Source organism: Mobula birostris, chromosome 1 (genome assembly GCF_030028105.1).
Source record: "Mobula birostris isolate sMobBir1 chromosome 1, sMobBir1.hap1, whole genome shotgun sequence".
NCBI classification, from domain to species: domain Eukaryota; kingdom Metazoa; phylum Chordata; class Chondrichthyes; order Myliobatiformes; family Myliobatidae; genus Mobula; species Mobula birostris.
In genome coordinates, this window is record NC_092370.1 from 39,616,759 (window position 1) to 39,633,404 (window position 16,646).

A 16,646-nucleotide genomic window follows, 5' to 3' on the forward strand; every position below is an offset into this window, starting at 1 on the left:
TCTGACCAATAAAAATGTCAATAATCAGTTATGTAATGTAGTTGTACACTTCGAATACCATGAGTAATACAGCGTTGAATAATTCATGACGAATAATGTTTTACTGCAATAAGTTGCTACAAATCATTGCAATAGCAGAGTTGATACCACGAACATATTGTAAGATATGAGTCACAAGGAGGTGGTTACCTACATTAGTGTTCATCAACCAAAGGGCAAACCCAGATTGCAGGAATACCCTATCTGCACTCTGTATGCTTTCTAGTAGTACAGGTTCTCTGGTAACGTGAAAATCTCAGGGAGGGCACTGCTCTCTAATTTATCCAATCGGCTATCAGATAACATTTTAAAAACCATAAATGTGCCAATAAGAAAAAATGATGAAAACATTTCCTATCTGTAATTGGTTTATTTCATTTTTTGCTTTTAACAACCACACATGGCAGGTGGTTGGTTTCTGAAAGCAAATAAAATCACTTAGGCAAAAGAATATTTGTTGTTTTCTGGGGGGAGGACACAGTTAAAGTTGCAATACAATTACTTTGCTTCTATTGTTTCGTTGTGTAGGAGCAGTTAGAAGATCAAGCAGTGAACGTTCACAGCTTTTGCTGCATTACATCGCACTGAGGTGGTCGGCGGGTCGAGCCGTGCTGATCGCAGCTCGAGAGAACGGGACCGGGACCGGGACCGAGCGGTTACCGAGCAACAGCCACCGCTGCCAGTGGCGTGCAAGGGTAACTCGGCGCCGTCCCTCCTCAGGCCGGAGATGAAGTGTTTTGAAAGAGGCGGCGAGAAATGAGGAAGCGTTGCTCTAAAGAGGAAAAGAGAAAAAGAAGAAAGGGGAAGGCCTTCACGTGCAGGCCCTGTCGCCCATGGGCTTTCTCAGATAAGGCGCCGCCGGCATCCGAGGAAGCAGCAGGAAAAAAATCCCATCAGGAGGCAGCGCACCCAAAATGGGACTAGGAGGAAACGGCTGCGTCCAGGTGTCGGCGACTGCGATTGACGACGGCTCGAGTTCATTCGAAAAACGAGATACCTGAAGCTGTAGCAGCGCGAAGGTAAGCTGCTTTGTGGTGGCTGTGTTGACCGCCACTGGGCGGCCCGGTTTCCTCGGCCCCTCTGACCCTTCGATGTTAAGTGCCCACTTCAGCCCTCTGATTGCCGTTTTGCTATCGCTGTTGTTTTTGCATTGTTTCCCTAGCGCCGTGTTTTCCGAGGATTCGCTCAGTTCCCGGTTCAATGGCAGTATGTTACCAGTACCAATTACCGGTGCTGCCTCTCGACAGGCCGGTACCCAAGCACGTCCTGAGCCGTCGAGGGGCCATCAGCTTCAGCTCCAGCTCGTCCCTCTTCGGCTGCGCCAACCCGAGACTCCTGTCACAGGTAAGCGGAGACCGCCCTCAACTTGCGCCCAGCGCCGTATGTTTTTCCACTAAGTTGTTTCACATCATGATTCTTGTTCACTTGTTCCTACACCATGCTCTACTCATAATGCCTGCGAAGTTTACAGTAATTCATTTCTTTTGAACTCCTCACATTTGCTTGTACTTATTATCTTGGTGATAAATCTATGGTACATAGATTTCTTCTACCACTCTTTCGGACGTATTGTATATCTGATTAAATGAATCCGAACATAGTTGTTTTTGTTGCCTTTACTATAAGCAGCTTTGACTCGCCCAAATTACGTGTATAATCTCAAAGCATTCATATGAGTAAATGCAAATTGTGTGGAGGCATAATACAGTCTATTGGTATTGCGTTCTTGTGAACACGCTCAGAGGATTGGCGATTTGGTTGATAACTATTCTAGATCTGGCACTTTTATCACTGCCTTCTGGCTTGTAACATTGTGGATCAAAATTGAATCTGAGACCTTCAGATATTCCTTGTCCTGAGCCATTGGAAAATGTCAACTGGATATTCTTCTGTGGAAAATGCAAGGAAGCTTTGAGTGCCGGTTGTACTGGGAAAACCAGCATTTGTTGTATATCTCTGTGTCTGAAGACAATAGTAGGCTTACTGCTCAGTGTTGAGAATTGTCCTGCAAAGCTCCATTACAGAGAATTCAATGAACTTTGATTCAACAATGGTGAAGACTTGGGGATAAGTGGTGTGTGAATTCAGTGGAGTTAATAATATGTCAACTCTGAACATAGCCTTGTCAGCAGTGTACTGGGCCAGCATGTCCAGAGAACTTAGTGAGTTGATGCACCCAACCCTTTCTGATGGTAAATGCTATAGCCAAGATATGCCAGTGATAGAGATTGTTCTGGATAGAGTTAAGATTGCTTCATGCTGTTGGAATCATACTTATCCAAGCATGTCGAAGGAAGTACTTTTTTTGCTTTTGATTTGTAGATGCTAGTAAGACTTGAATGATTCAGTATCAACTCATCACTGAATATCCAATCGCTGGTCTACCTTTGTAGCCATAATAGCTTTGTGACCAGTTGGGTTCAATTTCTGGTCAGTGTTGAACCACAGGATATTGACGATGAAATTCTTACCTTTCTTTACTTTCAAGGATCATTTTCTTGTGAATAGTCTTGGCCTGATATTTGATACTTAACAGATCAAACCTAAATATCCTCCAAGTACTGCAGCAAAAGGGTAATGTCAGAAGCTAGAACTTTTTCAATATTTTTTGTCTCTTTTAGATCGACACGGGGTTCACTGCAGTTCCTGTAACACTGTCCCGTTTGAGACTAATAAGCTCAGTACTATATGACATTTTGCCGTTTTTGCATTCTGTGTATTTTGGACAGAAACAGGTGTTTACTCTGGCTCGCACCTGGTTAATTACTTGTAATTAGTGTTGGGTTGCAGCTTGTATTACTCAGTAGTGACTGCAATAACAAATATATTCAAAATGTAAATTATGCTTCATTAGGTCAAATTTATGTTGTTAATCCAGAATAAATGGTGTGGTATAGCACAATGTAGGCCCAAAAATTCCATTGTGTAGGAATGATGTCAGTGCAGGGTGGCAACATATGGAGCTGTTTGTTTGTGTTTTATTGTGTTTTCGAATGGAACCTAGGATCTATTTTGTGATGGCGTAGGGAAAACAAGAGAAGCCTTTGCTCTGAGTAATGGTATCAGATGAGTCTTTGGGGAAAGTTGGGCGGGGTTTATGGTAGGCCTGAATCATACATTTGGGGTGGAATTGGAATCCAGTCCGTGACTGATCATGAGGGCATGGTTTGGGGGAGGAATGCCCAAGTTATTTGCTCAGCATTTTAGGAAGGATTCTATTAGAGTTTGGAGTTCATTCCGCTTTCCTTCAAACCTATCAAATATTGAGAGGCCTAGATAGTGGACATGGAGAGAATGTTTCCTAGGCAGTCTAGGACCAGAGGGCACAGCCTCTGAATAAAAGGACATTACTTTAGAACAGAGAATGGAGAGGAGTTTATTTAGCCAGAGGGTGGTGAATCTGTGGATTTCATTGCCACATATGGTTGCAGAGGCCAAGTCATTGGGTATATTTAAAGTGGAGGTTGATTGGTTCTTGACTAGTAAGGTGGGTTAAAGGTTAAGGGGAGAAAGCAGGGGAATGGGGTTGAGAGGGATAATAATTCAGCCATGATGGAATGGCAGAGCAGACTTGATGGGCTGAATGGTCCAATTCCGCTACTATGTTTTATTGTGTTATGGAATTGCTCACTGTTTCTCACTGCTTCCTTGCTGTATGTATCCTACCTAATTGGTGCAGCACTAGTCAGTTTTTATTTCGGGTAAAAATGAAGTCAAATACACGTGTACTGTCAGCACTTGCATTGTTTTGTAATCACCTTGAAACTATTTTTCTCACTAATTTCACTGATTGGTTTTGTATAATTAGTTTTGAACATCACAAAAGGCTTTTTGACCTACTTATGCACTAGGCTATACTAATCTCATTTTGTACTTGGCTTGTAGCCTTCTGTCCCTTGAAAATTCAAATACTTGTACAGTTACTTAACAATTTTTGTTAGAATCTCAGAATTAGGTTTATTATTACTGGCAATTGTGAAATTTGTTTTGCAGCAGCAGTACATTGCAATACATAATGATGATAATTTATAGTTTTTTATCATTATGTGTCATGTCATATGACATAGGTGATCATGGTCTTGACCATGGTTGTTCTTGGCAAATTTCTCTACAGATGTGGTTTGCCATTGCCGCCTTCTGGGAGTGTCAACTCGTACAACCATCCACCACCTACTCGCATGGCTTCACATGACCCTGATCAGGTGGCAGATCCTGTGCACTGGGCCCACCATACCAGACAGTGATGCAACCAGTTAGAGTGCTCTCCACGATATGTTTGTAGAAATTTGTGAGAGTTTTTACTGACCTACCAAGTTTCCTCAAACCACTGTTCCATCTGACAGGGTTGGCTACAGTATGTCAAATGTCTTGGGAGGAAGGAGATATTCTCTCCTTGACCTCTTTTGAATCTTCAATACCGCACCTTTTAAATGTGTCCTGTGGTTTTAGATGCTTCTTCCATAAGGAAAAGTTTCTTATCTATTTGTGTTTGTACTCTTCAATCTGGATCTCTCTTAACTTCCAATCTAAGGAAAACAAACCTTCTCATAATTCAACATCTAGTTAAGTTTCTACTGTCATAACATAACATGATTTGCTGGTCTTGTTTTCTACATTTTTGTCTTGTCAAATATCCTACATCTTCATGTCCTGTTACCTTCTGGGATCTGTGAATGCGGCACCCAAGTCTTTACAATTTTGCTTCGTGCCATTTATTATGTATTTCCATATTTCCTAAATGCTTGTCTTTTTTTAATTAAGTTCCATTTTTTGCTTTAGATGTCCACCCAATTATTTAAGTTCAAGCTTATTGTCATGGTCATACAAACCCATGGAATAAATGCCAAAAAATTGAATTTATAATTTAATTTAGCATAACTTATTACAAATATGGCAAACTTAAATTGCATAAGTTAATTTGCATTAATTACAGAGAACTTCCACGACAAAATAAATGGGACATTAGTGCAATAGAAGAATTTAGTCTGAGGTAGAAATAGGCTTTTTCAGCTTGACTCAAAGACCTGATGACAGTGAGGAAGGTGTATTGAAGGGTGAGGTGTGAGTTTTCAGGTTCCTATATCTGCTGCTATCTAGGCAGGAATGAAAAGAGTGTGGCCCATATGGTAGGCATCCTTAATGATGGATGTAGTCTTCCTGAGACATCAAGTGTTTGCAAATTCCCTTAGTGGTGGTGAGTGCTATACCCGATGAAACTGGCTGAGTGAGTCTACCCCTCTCTGTAACCTCTTGCGTACCTATGCATTGGAGTTTCCATGCCAGGCCATGATGCATTCAGTTGGAATGCTTTCTACTCTACATTGGTAGATGTTTGTTGGTCTTCAGTAACATGCCAAGTCTCCTTAGATTCTAGCGCACCATTTTAATGGTTGCATATGTGTGCTGAGCCTCGGGCAGATCACCTGAGGTATTGTCATCCAAAAACGTAAAAATGTTCAGTCTGAAAACCGGTGTTCGTTCACCTGACCTCCTCTTTGTAATGTCCACTATCAGTTCCTTAGTTTTGCTAATGTTGAGCTCAATATTATGATACCACGAAGCAGCTGATTTATCTCTTTCCTGTATCACTGTGATTCTGCCAGCAAGAGTGGTGTCATTAGCAAATTTTGTAGATGGTGTTGGAGCAATGCTTAATCACAGGCTTGCAGATAGTGTGGTATATCATCTATAGTTTGCAACCTCCTTCCTTGCATAAATCATGTTGCTGCTGTATCCATAGATTCTGAAGTTTGCAGGATAGGACAATGAGATGATTAATAAGACTATGTAGGATACTTGCAAAGAAGAAACAAAATATTAAGAGCAATATGTACCCCATAATTGTGGTGGTGCAAGACATTCTTGCTGTTTCATTCTGTAAATGCGGCAGCATGCGCAGCCACTTCAGTGGTGATGTCTGTTTTCTGTCAAGTAGGGGACCGTGCACAATTCTGATTTGATGGAAACGGGCTTGAGAGTACGGAGGAACATCTGGAAAACTTCTGAAATGCCTACTTCGCTGCTGCTGCTACTGTGTGGTAACTGGAATCTCCGGAGCAGAAGGTCCCGAAATCCTCGGCTTTGCGTGTTTCAGCGGCCGGGGCGAGGTCGAAGGCGCTTGGCAGAGGATGGCGCTCAGGAGGCTGTATCGGAGAGGCTGGTCGGAAGCTCAAAGTTTTCGGGTGGATGGACTTAGTGTCGGCTGTGGTTGGCTCCTTCCAAGGCATCGGCAAGTTGACGGTGCCTAGAGGTTTATGGCAGGGAGTTTCTCCCTTTTGCTGCCTGCTATCGGGGACTCGGGAACTTTTGAGACTTTATTTACCGTGCCCATGGTTTGTTCTTCATCAAATTATGGTATTGCTTTGCACTGCTGTAACTATATGTTATAATGATGTGGTTCTGTCAGTGTTGGTCTTTGGTTTGTCCTGTTTTCTGTAATATCACTCCGGAGAAACATTGTATCATTTCTTAATGCATGTATGCATTTCTAAATGACAATAAAAGAGGACTGAGTGTTCTCATAATCTAATATGATGACATCATAGATTACTAGAATAGTAGTAGAGCTGGTTTGGTGTGTTGAAATCATCATTAAAACATGCATGACATTCTTAGCAGTAATGGATTGGAGCATATTATCTACAAGCTTTATCATAAGCATTTGGATCTAAATATTGATAAATTCCATGAAAAGCAAGAGAGCTAGGCCTATTAAAACCATAAACACAGATCCTACAGATGCTGGAAATTTTGAGCAGCACACAAAATGCTGGAGGAACTTGACAAGTCAGGCAGCATCTATGAAGAAAAATAAATGGTTGATGTTGCAGGTCAAGACACTTCATCAGGATTGGAAAGAAAGAGGCAGAAACTAGAATAAGGTGGGGGAAAGGGATTGAGTACAAGATGGAGGGTGATAGCTGAGAGCAGGTGATGTGGGGGATGGTGGGTGGGGAGGAGTGTGAAGATGGGAGGTGATAGGTGGAAGAGGTGAACGGCTGAAGGAGGAATCTAATAGATAACAGTGTCCATGGAAGAAAAGAGGAAAGGCACCAGATGGAGGAGATAGGCAAATGAATAGAAGAGAAGGGGTCAGTGGGGAACCAGAATGGGGAGTGGAGAAAGTGAGCGGGGGTGGGGGGGAATAAGAATTAACCAGAAATTAGACAAATCTATGCTCATGCCATCAGATTGGAGGCCATGTAGATGGAATATGAGATGTTACTCCTTGGAACTGAGTATGGCCTCATCGTGGCAGTAGAGGAGGATATGGCAGAATGGGAAGTTGAATTGAAATAGGTGGCTAATGCAGGATCTTGAATCTTTGTGACAGACGAGCAAAGGTGCTGAACAAAGCAGTCCTCCAATCTCTGGTCTCATAATTGTAGCGGGGGCTACACCGGATGCAATAGATTACTCTGACAGTGACATCTATGACTGACTGTGGCAGGAAGGTGATGTCTATTAATATCACCTACTGAACAAGAAGGCACAGCACGCCCCCCCCCCCCCCCAATATTAACTGCGTTTTACAGGAGCACCATCAAGAACATCCTGACACGTTGCATTTCCTGCTGGTATGGAAGCAGTTGAGCATTGGACTAAAAGTCCCTACAAAGGACTGTGAGAACAGCTGAGAGGATCATAGGAGTCTTCCTACCATCCATCAGGGACATTTATCAGGAGTGCTGCATATGCAGGGCCCTCAATATTAGGGATCCCATTCAACCATCCAACATCTTCTTTGACTTTCTACCATCAGGCAGGAGACAATGATGCATAAGAACAAGAACAGTCAGGATGAGAAAGTTTCTTACTCCAGGCTATAAGATTTCTGAACTCCCTGCTGCTTCATATTTGAAGTGTCACTGGTTAATCTGTTTCATACCTTACATAATTTAATATAAATTTGTTATTTATGTGTGATTCATCTGTGGATTTTATCCTTATCTTCATAATTTACGTTCGTTATGTGTACTACTATGCTTTACACCAAGGTTCAGAGAAACATTGTCTTGCTTCTCTATACATTTTATAGTTATGTACATTTTATATATGTATATAGTTAAATCCCAATAGACTACTTGACTTGACAGACTCGCAGGTGAAGTGTTGCCTTACCTGAAAGGATACTTTGAAGCCCTGAATGGTGTTCAAGGAGGAGTTGTAAGGGCAGATGTAGCACTTGTCACACTTGTAAGGATAAGTGCCAGGAGGGATTAGGAGGTAGAAGTGAGCAGTGTGGGATATGGGAACTATAAGGTTGGTGACAGTGGATGGGAGATCTCCAGAAGTGGTGAGTTTGGTGATGGTACAGGGGACAGTAGCCTGATGCTTCTTACTGGTATCCTATTCAAGGGGTAAAAAGTGGTATGTTGAGGGTTGCTGTCTTGCCTCAGCAATGTAGATGTCGTTCTGCTATACCAGAACAACACCCCAGATTTGATGGTGAGGTTGTGATTGGTGTAGAGGGAGTTGAGGGCAGTGCATTCAGAGGAAGTGAGATTCAAATAAAACAGAGGAGTGGTAAAGTTGAGATGTTTAATGTCTCAACAACAGTTAGATAAAAAGATCCAAAGTGGGCAGAAGACTGGAGTGGTGTGTCCAAGAAGAAGCAGGTTGAAGATAGGAGAAAGGGACATCAGTGGGGGTGGGATATCCTTTCCAAAGAAGTGGGCTCTGAGATAGAGGCAACAGAAGAGGAGCTCAGGGTCATGGTGAATGTGGAATTCATTAAGGTGTAGGTGCGGGAGAACAAAGGGAAGGCCCTTGCTTAGGGAAAAGCTTTCTGCCTCTGAGGGTAAGATGGAAGAAAATCATGAAGATGCAGCAGGGATTAGAGCTGCGATCAGGGTATGGTAGAGGCTAGAGGGGAGGGTTGGGGTATTCAGGGAAAGTGGTGTAGGAGGAGGATGGCAGCTCAGAGGAATGAAGGGGGGGGAGGCGAAGGGAAGAGGGGTTAGTGGTAAATAGTGATGGAAGAAAATGAGATGTAGGACACAATGGCAGTAAGAAAAATCTTGGCCTGGAGTTCCTTGGGGCTGCGCTCGGAGCGGGAATTGGAGGCGGCTGGGGCTGGGATCAGAGCTGGAGATGGTGGGGGAGGCCACCAATTCAAACCAGTTGCCAATGTGAAAACTTTGTTTTTTATTGCCTCGTACGCATTTCTCCCACGAGCTGATTTTGAATCCAGTTTGTCAGTTTCCTGAAATCACAGATCTGAAATGCTCACTACTTCTCTTTCCAGTTTTGCTTAACTTGTTGAGTTTTTTTTTATTGCTTTCTGTTTTTAATCAGTTTCTCCTTGGATCTTGTTGGCTCTTGATCAGTAACATTATTAAAATCCACATAAAAGTTGCTGGTGAACGCAGCAGGCCAAGCAGCATCTCTAGGAAAAGGTGCAGTCGACGTTTCAGGCCGAGACCCTTGGCATCTCTAAGAAAAGATGCAGTCGACGTTTCAGGCCGAGACCCTTGGCATCTCTAGGAAAAGGTGCAGTCGACGTTTCAGGCCGAGACCCTTGGCATCTCTAGGAAACGTCGACTGCACCTTTTCCTAGAGATGCTGCTTGGCCTGCTGTGTTCACCAGCAACTTTTATGTGTGTTGTTTGAATTTCCAGCATCCGCAGAATTCCTGTTGTTTGCGTTATTAAAATCCATATAGCTTTCATCAGATGTACACAGGTTGTTACTACCTCAAAATAAATTGGTCGGTAACCTTGGGTTAACAAATCTCTTAATAATTGGCCTTTCTGAATGTTGATTTATATTGTCCCTCAGCTTTTTTTCATAATAACTGTCCTATTGCAATGTTAGGCTGAATGAACAGTAATTTAGTGCATGCTCATTGTATGCCTTTCCATTCTTTTAAATATTTGCAATCTTCCAGTTCCTTGACAATACACCTGCTGAACTGAATTTGGAAAATTGTTGTCAGAGCCTTAAAGTTTATTTTAAAGGACTTTGGATACATTTTATTCAGACATAGCTATAAAATTGGATAAATTGCTACGGATGCTTAATATGCCATAATTTGACAGTTTGTTTTATAAATGCTACCCATTCTTTCTCTAAAATACCAGTATCTTCCAGAGTATTCATTTAAACTCATACATATCTTCTACCCCCCCACTTATTGTTTTGAGCTCTTAAAATTTTTCATTCTTGCTTTCTTCCTTATATTTATTAAACATCCTATTGTTTTAATGCACTTTTCTATGCAATTTCATTGTCATGCTACGTTTTAAACTAGAATAGGCTTTCCACATTCTTTTTGTACTTGTGAATTGCTTCTGTCCTGTTTTACCCTACCCTTTGTATACCTTCACATTTGGGGGTGAAAAGTTCCCCAGTTTTAGAAATTACTTATCTGGACCATTACTATATCCCTCTGGAATGTCTCTTGCTGTCTGACATGATCTTATCTTTAAATAGCCATCTCAAGCTACTTTTTACTAAATCCTATTGTGGTCTACCCAATTTTGAACTAAATCTAAATGCATATTCTCTCTTTAAGTATGCCAAATCTAATTGGATTGTGGATTCAAATGAAAAACAAAAAAACTGCAGGTGCTGGAAATTCTAAAACAATGATAAAAATGCTAGATATACCCAGTAAATCAGGCTGCATCTGTGGAAGGAGAAGCAGAATTGGCGATTCAGGTTGAAGGTTTGATAGTTGAGATTGCTGTGGGAGTGGAAGTTAAAATTGTCATCTGAGATGTCATAAATATTTCACTTGATATATACATCAGAAAAATAAAAGGAAGAATTGGATATGGATTATATAAAAATGAGGGTGGAAATTGGTAGCAAATGGTAATTGAAATTTTGAAACTGTACAAATGCAGGAAGCTTCCTTGAACAGCATATCAGTGAACCTACAAGGGAGGAATAAGGGAGGAGCTCGCTAGCATAGACTATGAGCACAGACTATATGGTGGGACATTTGAGGAATAGTGAAAGACTTTCAAAGAAATTTTTCACAGTTAAACAAATTTCAGTTTAAAGCAAGGACAGTAAGTAAAGTGAAAAGTCGGTTTAGGATAACTAGGAAATAAAAGAAGGCATCAAACTAAAAGCTTAGGCATACAAACTCAGTCAATAATTACAAAGTAGCGGCAAACTGCAAGATTGGAAAAACTGTAAAGCAATAAAAGAAAATTTTGATAGTTTATTACAGCGGTCCCCAACCACCGGGCCGCAGAGCATGCGCTACTGGGCTGCGAGGAAGCGATATGATTTGGCGATATGAGTCAGCTGCACCTTTCCTCATTCCCTGTCACGCCCACTGATCAACCATTACGCATGCGAGGTCGTGACCCCCACGTCATCTGTGTCAGGGCGGGAAGGAGATCAACTCCTCGAGCTTGTAAATGACGACGGGGTGAAAAGTGTGTTTGACATAATATCTCTGTCGGCATTTTGGATCAAAGTCAAGGCTAAATATCCTGAGATAGCTACGAAAGCGCTGAAAACGTTGCTTTCATTTCCAACATTTTTCTGCGAAGCGGAGTTTTCTGCAATGAATGCAACGAAAACTAAATTGCGGAATAGACTGGACATCAGGAACCCCCTTCGAGTATCGCTGTCTCCCATCACCCCTCAATGTGTTGTCGCAAGAAATCAAGCCCAGGGCTCCCACTGATTCAGCGATATTGGTGTGTTGCGATGATTTTATATATTTATACGGGGAAAATATGTGCTGTGTGTTTAATATCCAAATGTTACTTAAAATGTTATGATGCTTTTGACTTATAAGTGACCCTATAACAATTACAGCACGGAAACAGGCTATCTCGGCCCTTCTAATCCGTGCCGAACGCTACTCTCATCTAGTCCCGCTGACCTGCCCACAGCCCATTCCTTTCCTGTCCATATACCTATCCAATTTTTCTTTAAGTGATAATATTTTAACCTGCCTTTTAACCTTCTGCTGGAAGTTCGTTCAACACTTCAAGCTCCCCTGTCCTCCCCTGATAATTGACTTATCACTGTATTCATGTGAGGAAAATATGCGCTGTGTGTTTAATATTAAATTCGTTAGAGAAACCCTTTTAGAAACAAAATTGAGTGTATTACCCAGTTATCGCCTATATTCCAGTAGTGATTAACACCCACCCCCACGAACAGAATCGCCAAAAAGGATTTGCTGGGGGGGGGGTGGTGGGAATCGGCAGGTCACGACGCGCATGCGCACTGGTGCCCGCGCAAGGCTTCATGGCCATTGTAGTCTTTCTGGTTAAACAATGCATTTGACTGCTACTCTTGTCCGTTGGCAACCCTACCCCCCCCCCACCGGTCGGCTGGTCCGCAAGAATATTGTCAATATTAAACCGGTCCGCAATGCAAAAAAGGTTGGGGACCCCTGGTTTATTATAGTAAACTAGCACAGAGTATTAAAAACAGTAAAATATTTTTATGATAAAGCAGAAAAAGGTAGCTAAAGTGAATGCAAGTCCCTTGGAGGATAGAAGGGGGAATTAGTATTGGGTAAAGTGGAAGTGACTGAGGCCTTGAGTGTCTATTATGTTTCGGTGTTCTTGGTGGAAGGCATGTCAGAGATGCTATGAATGTGATGGGAGGTGAGGACCTACAGTAAAGAAGTACAATGAGCAAACTAATAAGCTAAAAGGTCGACAAGTCCCCTGGTCCTGATGTGATGCATCTGGGATACTGAAAGAAATTGTGGCAGTTAGAGTAGACACACTTGTGATAATTTGGCTAAATTGTCTGTACTCAATTGGGCAGATTGCAAGATAGTGAATGTTAGGCCATTGTTTAAAAAGGATGTAGGCAAAAGGCAGGTAGACTTGACTACTGATAGCAGTATCCTGTTAGTTCTGGCCTGAAAATGATTAATTTAATCCAACTCTGTTTTTGATCCATTAACTAGTTCTATCCGTGCTACAATATTACTAGCACCTTCATGAATGCTTAAATTGTGGAGTGTTTTTTTTTCTCTATCAAGGCACTCACTACATTCAAATTCAAATTCCAGGCAATCAGTAATCCGTTTCCACCACTCGTTCAGACGTAATTTCCGCCAGCCTAATTTCAAATTTCCCATGTCGCCATGCCAACCCATTACCATTGTTTTGGTGACACCATTAGCAGAATTAGTTGTTGGCATGGTCTTTAAAAGAAGCAAGTTGTTCCTCTGTTATTCTGCATTTATTTTTATAACCTGTGCTTATCTAGCCCCAGACATGTCTCCATTGCTTCTCATGGTGTAAAGCGCAAACAGCATATGTTACCTATACAAGATAAAGGTGGAAGTTCTGGAAAAAAACCTCGATAGTCGTGTGTATGTGAAAAGCGTTGGCTCTTCCACTGTTTATGATATCAAGAAACAAAAAGAAAAGTTGTTCCAGTTTTTTGCTGACAGTGAATCAGACAAACAGATGTGCATAAGGAAAACAATGCAAGATGGAAGATATTCAGGAGTCGAGTGCACAAACACCTATCATCTGTGGGAGGGAAGTCACATGCTTCTTCATAAGCTATCATGAAGGGGACCAGGATGGCAATGCTTGGTTGTTGGTAGGTAGGGTTAATACCTGACTTTCAAGAGCACTTGTGAGTTATGTTCCAGCTGGACTTAGTCCTTAAGCTGCTGGAGAACAGTGCGGAAAGAGTAGGTGCTGTTTTCTCCTGGTAGGGATTAGTTTTTAGTTCCAAGTGCTCCTGCCACGTTTTGTCACCCTGCAACCCTATCCTTCAATCTCTTTGAATTATGGAGTACAGCATGTGTATAAATGTCTCTCTCCAGCAGACTTCATCATGATCATCATGACTCCAGTATTTCTACTATTCTTCAGTGTCTTCTTAATTGTACATATGATTTTTTTGTGTTCTATCGCTGAGCAGCAGTGAACCATCTGATTGGCCTATCAGAGTTCTCTTTGGGAACTAGTTGACTTGATCAGCATTTCTGATCTGGCTATTGTTCACGATTGCACTTAATTTAAAAAAAATGAGATAAAGTTCTCATGTAAACACTTTGCATCAGCAAAGGTGTAGAACTGTCAGGAGAAGTGGTGAAAGAACAAGTGAAATTATTTCATGAAGAATTAGGACTGGATTATGAGTGCAATTACAGTGAGGGATGGCTTCAGCGTTTCTAGCAGAGACATGGCAAAACATTTTGTGCAGTGTGTGGTGGAAAAATGGTCAGCAGATGGAGGAAGCAGCTGCTGAGTTTGAGTTTGCTAAGTTAGTTTCTGATGAAAATTTAAGTCCCGAGCAGGTCTACAATGTGGATGAAACTGCTTTATTGGCATTATACTCCAGGACGAACAGTGGCTATAGAGGATGCTGAATCACCAACAAGTTATAAAGCATCAAAAATCATGTCATTGTGTTGGGCTGCTGTAATGCTGTAGGAACCCACAAATGTAAGTTTACATCCCCAAGCTTTCAAAGGTATGAAGCAGTTTCCAGTAATTTACTGTGCTAATGAAAAAGGATTATCCGGCTGAGGTGATCATCAAGTGGGTTAGAGGTGTTTATTTATTTAATCCTAACCTAGCTACATGTGATTCAGCAAAATCAGTAAACTGGCACTACACAGTTCCCAACCATTCTGGATTTATGGTGGTCAACCCGTACCCCTAATTTAGCTTGGTAGTTACACTCTCAAGCTTTTAACGGGTTTGTGATAATATTTAAAAAATGGTTTACTGTGCCTAATCATTTGTTTTTAAGTACCCTGGAATCAATTCCTTCATACTGAATTTTGGTGTTTTCCTGACATCTAGTCTGTAGCTCATTCTTTCATTGTCTTTTCTGCTCTCTGACCCTCTTAGAGCAAAGTATAAAATGAAGCATATTTTATGAACCTAGACCATAATCATATAATTGATTTTTAAATCATATAATTGATTTTATGGCGGGAGGAGAAGATGGCGGCACGCCTGCATATGCGCAGCCCTCCGGTGAAAAATGATATCGTATCTGTTAAATAGGGGCCGTGGACAATTCTGATTTGATGGAGAATGGACGTGAAAGCACAGAAGAACATCTAGAGAAATTTCTGAAACGCCCATTTGCTGCTGTCGTTACTGTGTGGTCGGGAATCTTTCAGAGGGTAGGCCTCAAAATTCCCGGCCTTGCCTGCTTTTGGTGACCGAGAAGGAGGTCGAATCATTCGGGCAGAGATGGCGCTCAGTACTCGGTGTCGGACAGCTGATCAGAGCTCGAAGTTTTCGGATGACAGAGTCGGATTGTGGTCGGCATGGCAGGGAGAGTTTTTCTTCCTTCTCCTGTCTGCGTGAGATGTGGGACATTTGAGAAACTTTGAACTTTACTGTGCTCACGGACTTCTTCATCAAGTTATGGTATTGTTACATTGTTTGTAACTATATGTTATAATTATGTGGTTTTGTCAGTTTTTTCAGTCTTGCTTTGTCCTGTGTTTTGTGATATCACACCGGAGGAAATAATGTATCATTTCTTAATGCATGCATTACTAAATGACAATAAAAGAGGACTACGTGTCTTCATAATTATATCATAAAATATATTAAGCCAATGCTGTGATGGAATGATGCCAAAATTTTTGATATTACTTAGTATTTCAATCATATTTAAAACGTAAGTGCCATGTGTATTTAAGTAGTTCAACAGTCAGCATTTTTTTCAACCCCGTCCAGTAACCTTCTGTATGAACGTATTTTTGTAAAATGGTTTGACTGTTATGAAAAATTGCTTTTCAGAGCCAGTGTATTATTTTTACTGTACTTGAGTAATATTCAAAACTGGTGCTTGTGATTTCACATAACCAAGCACTAAAGGTACTAAAATAGAGGCGCATGAAGTGTAGAGCAAAATGTAAGAACTACAGTACATTCTTAAACTAAATTTGGAGAAGATAGTGAAATTTATTATCCATTTACATCTCTAAAACTCATTTAAAAAATATAGTTATGTTAATAGATTAACATCCATGCTCTGCCATTTTTATTTCAGCTTTTTTTTAATTTACTGATTCCTGTCAGTTGTTTCAAGCCATTATCTCCAGGTTTATTTCAAGAATGTAGTTGTTGCATTTTGCTTTACCCTTCATGCACTTCTATTTTAGTGCCTTTCAGTATTGATATCATAGAATTGATTAAACCTGTGCAATCTCCCACTCATTGGAGATCTGTGGTGGTGTTCAGCAAGGATTGGTGCTGGGTCCTCTGTTTGCAATATAAATGAAAGTGGTTTGATGACATAAAAACTGGCAAAGTTGTAAATGGTCACGAAGGTTGTGAAAGGAATACAACAGGATATAGATCAGCTGGCAATGCGTAAGAAATGGCAGATGGAGCTTAATCTGGACAGTCTGCATACTTTTGGTCACTAATCTAAATCAAACAAAACTACTCAGTTAATAATTTCTAATAATTTCTTCATTTATTTTGTTAATGGCGTTTTATGTAAAAAAAAGGCTTGTAACAAAAGCTTGTAACGAATGCATGAAAACTTCATTCATGTCAAAATGCTTTTCCTTTAAAATTAGTTTCACAACAAGGCTGGAAATGTAGTTTTATTGTTTTCTGTTTATTTTCTTGTGTTATGCATGCCCTCATAAAATATTTTCAACTTTGCACAATTTCTATTTT

At 41.0% G+C, this 16,646-nt stretch overlaps 1 protein-coding gene across 2 annotated transcripts in view; it reads left to right on the top strand.

The window, feature by feature from the left end:
* Positions 1–205: 205 nt before the first annotated feature.
* Positions 206–16,646, top strand: part of pde7a (phosphodiesterase 7A) — a 170,319-nt gene continuing 153,878 nt past the window's right edge. Inside the window, exons 1-3 of one of the 2 annotated variants that reach the window (XM_072254435.1) lie at positions 206–281; positions 568–1,058; positions 1,202–1,383. In XM_072254435.1, coding sequence (XP_072110536.1) covers positions 1,240–1,383 — 144 coding nt within the window. In that variant the 5' untranslated portion in view covers positions 206–281; positions 568–1,058; positions 1,202–1,239. Of the gene's footprint in view, positions 282–419; positions 1,059–1,201; positions 1,384–16,646 lie in introns of those variants that run through there. The other variant, XM_072254440.1, reaches the window with a different exon arrangement.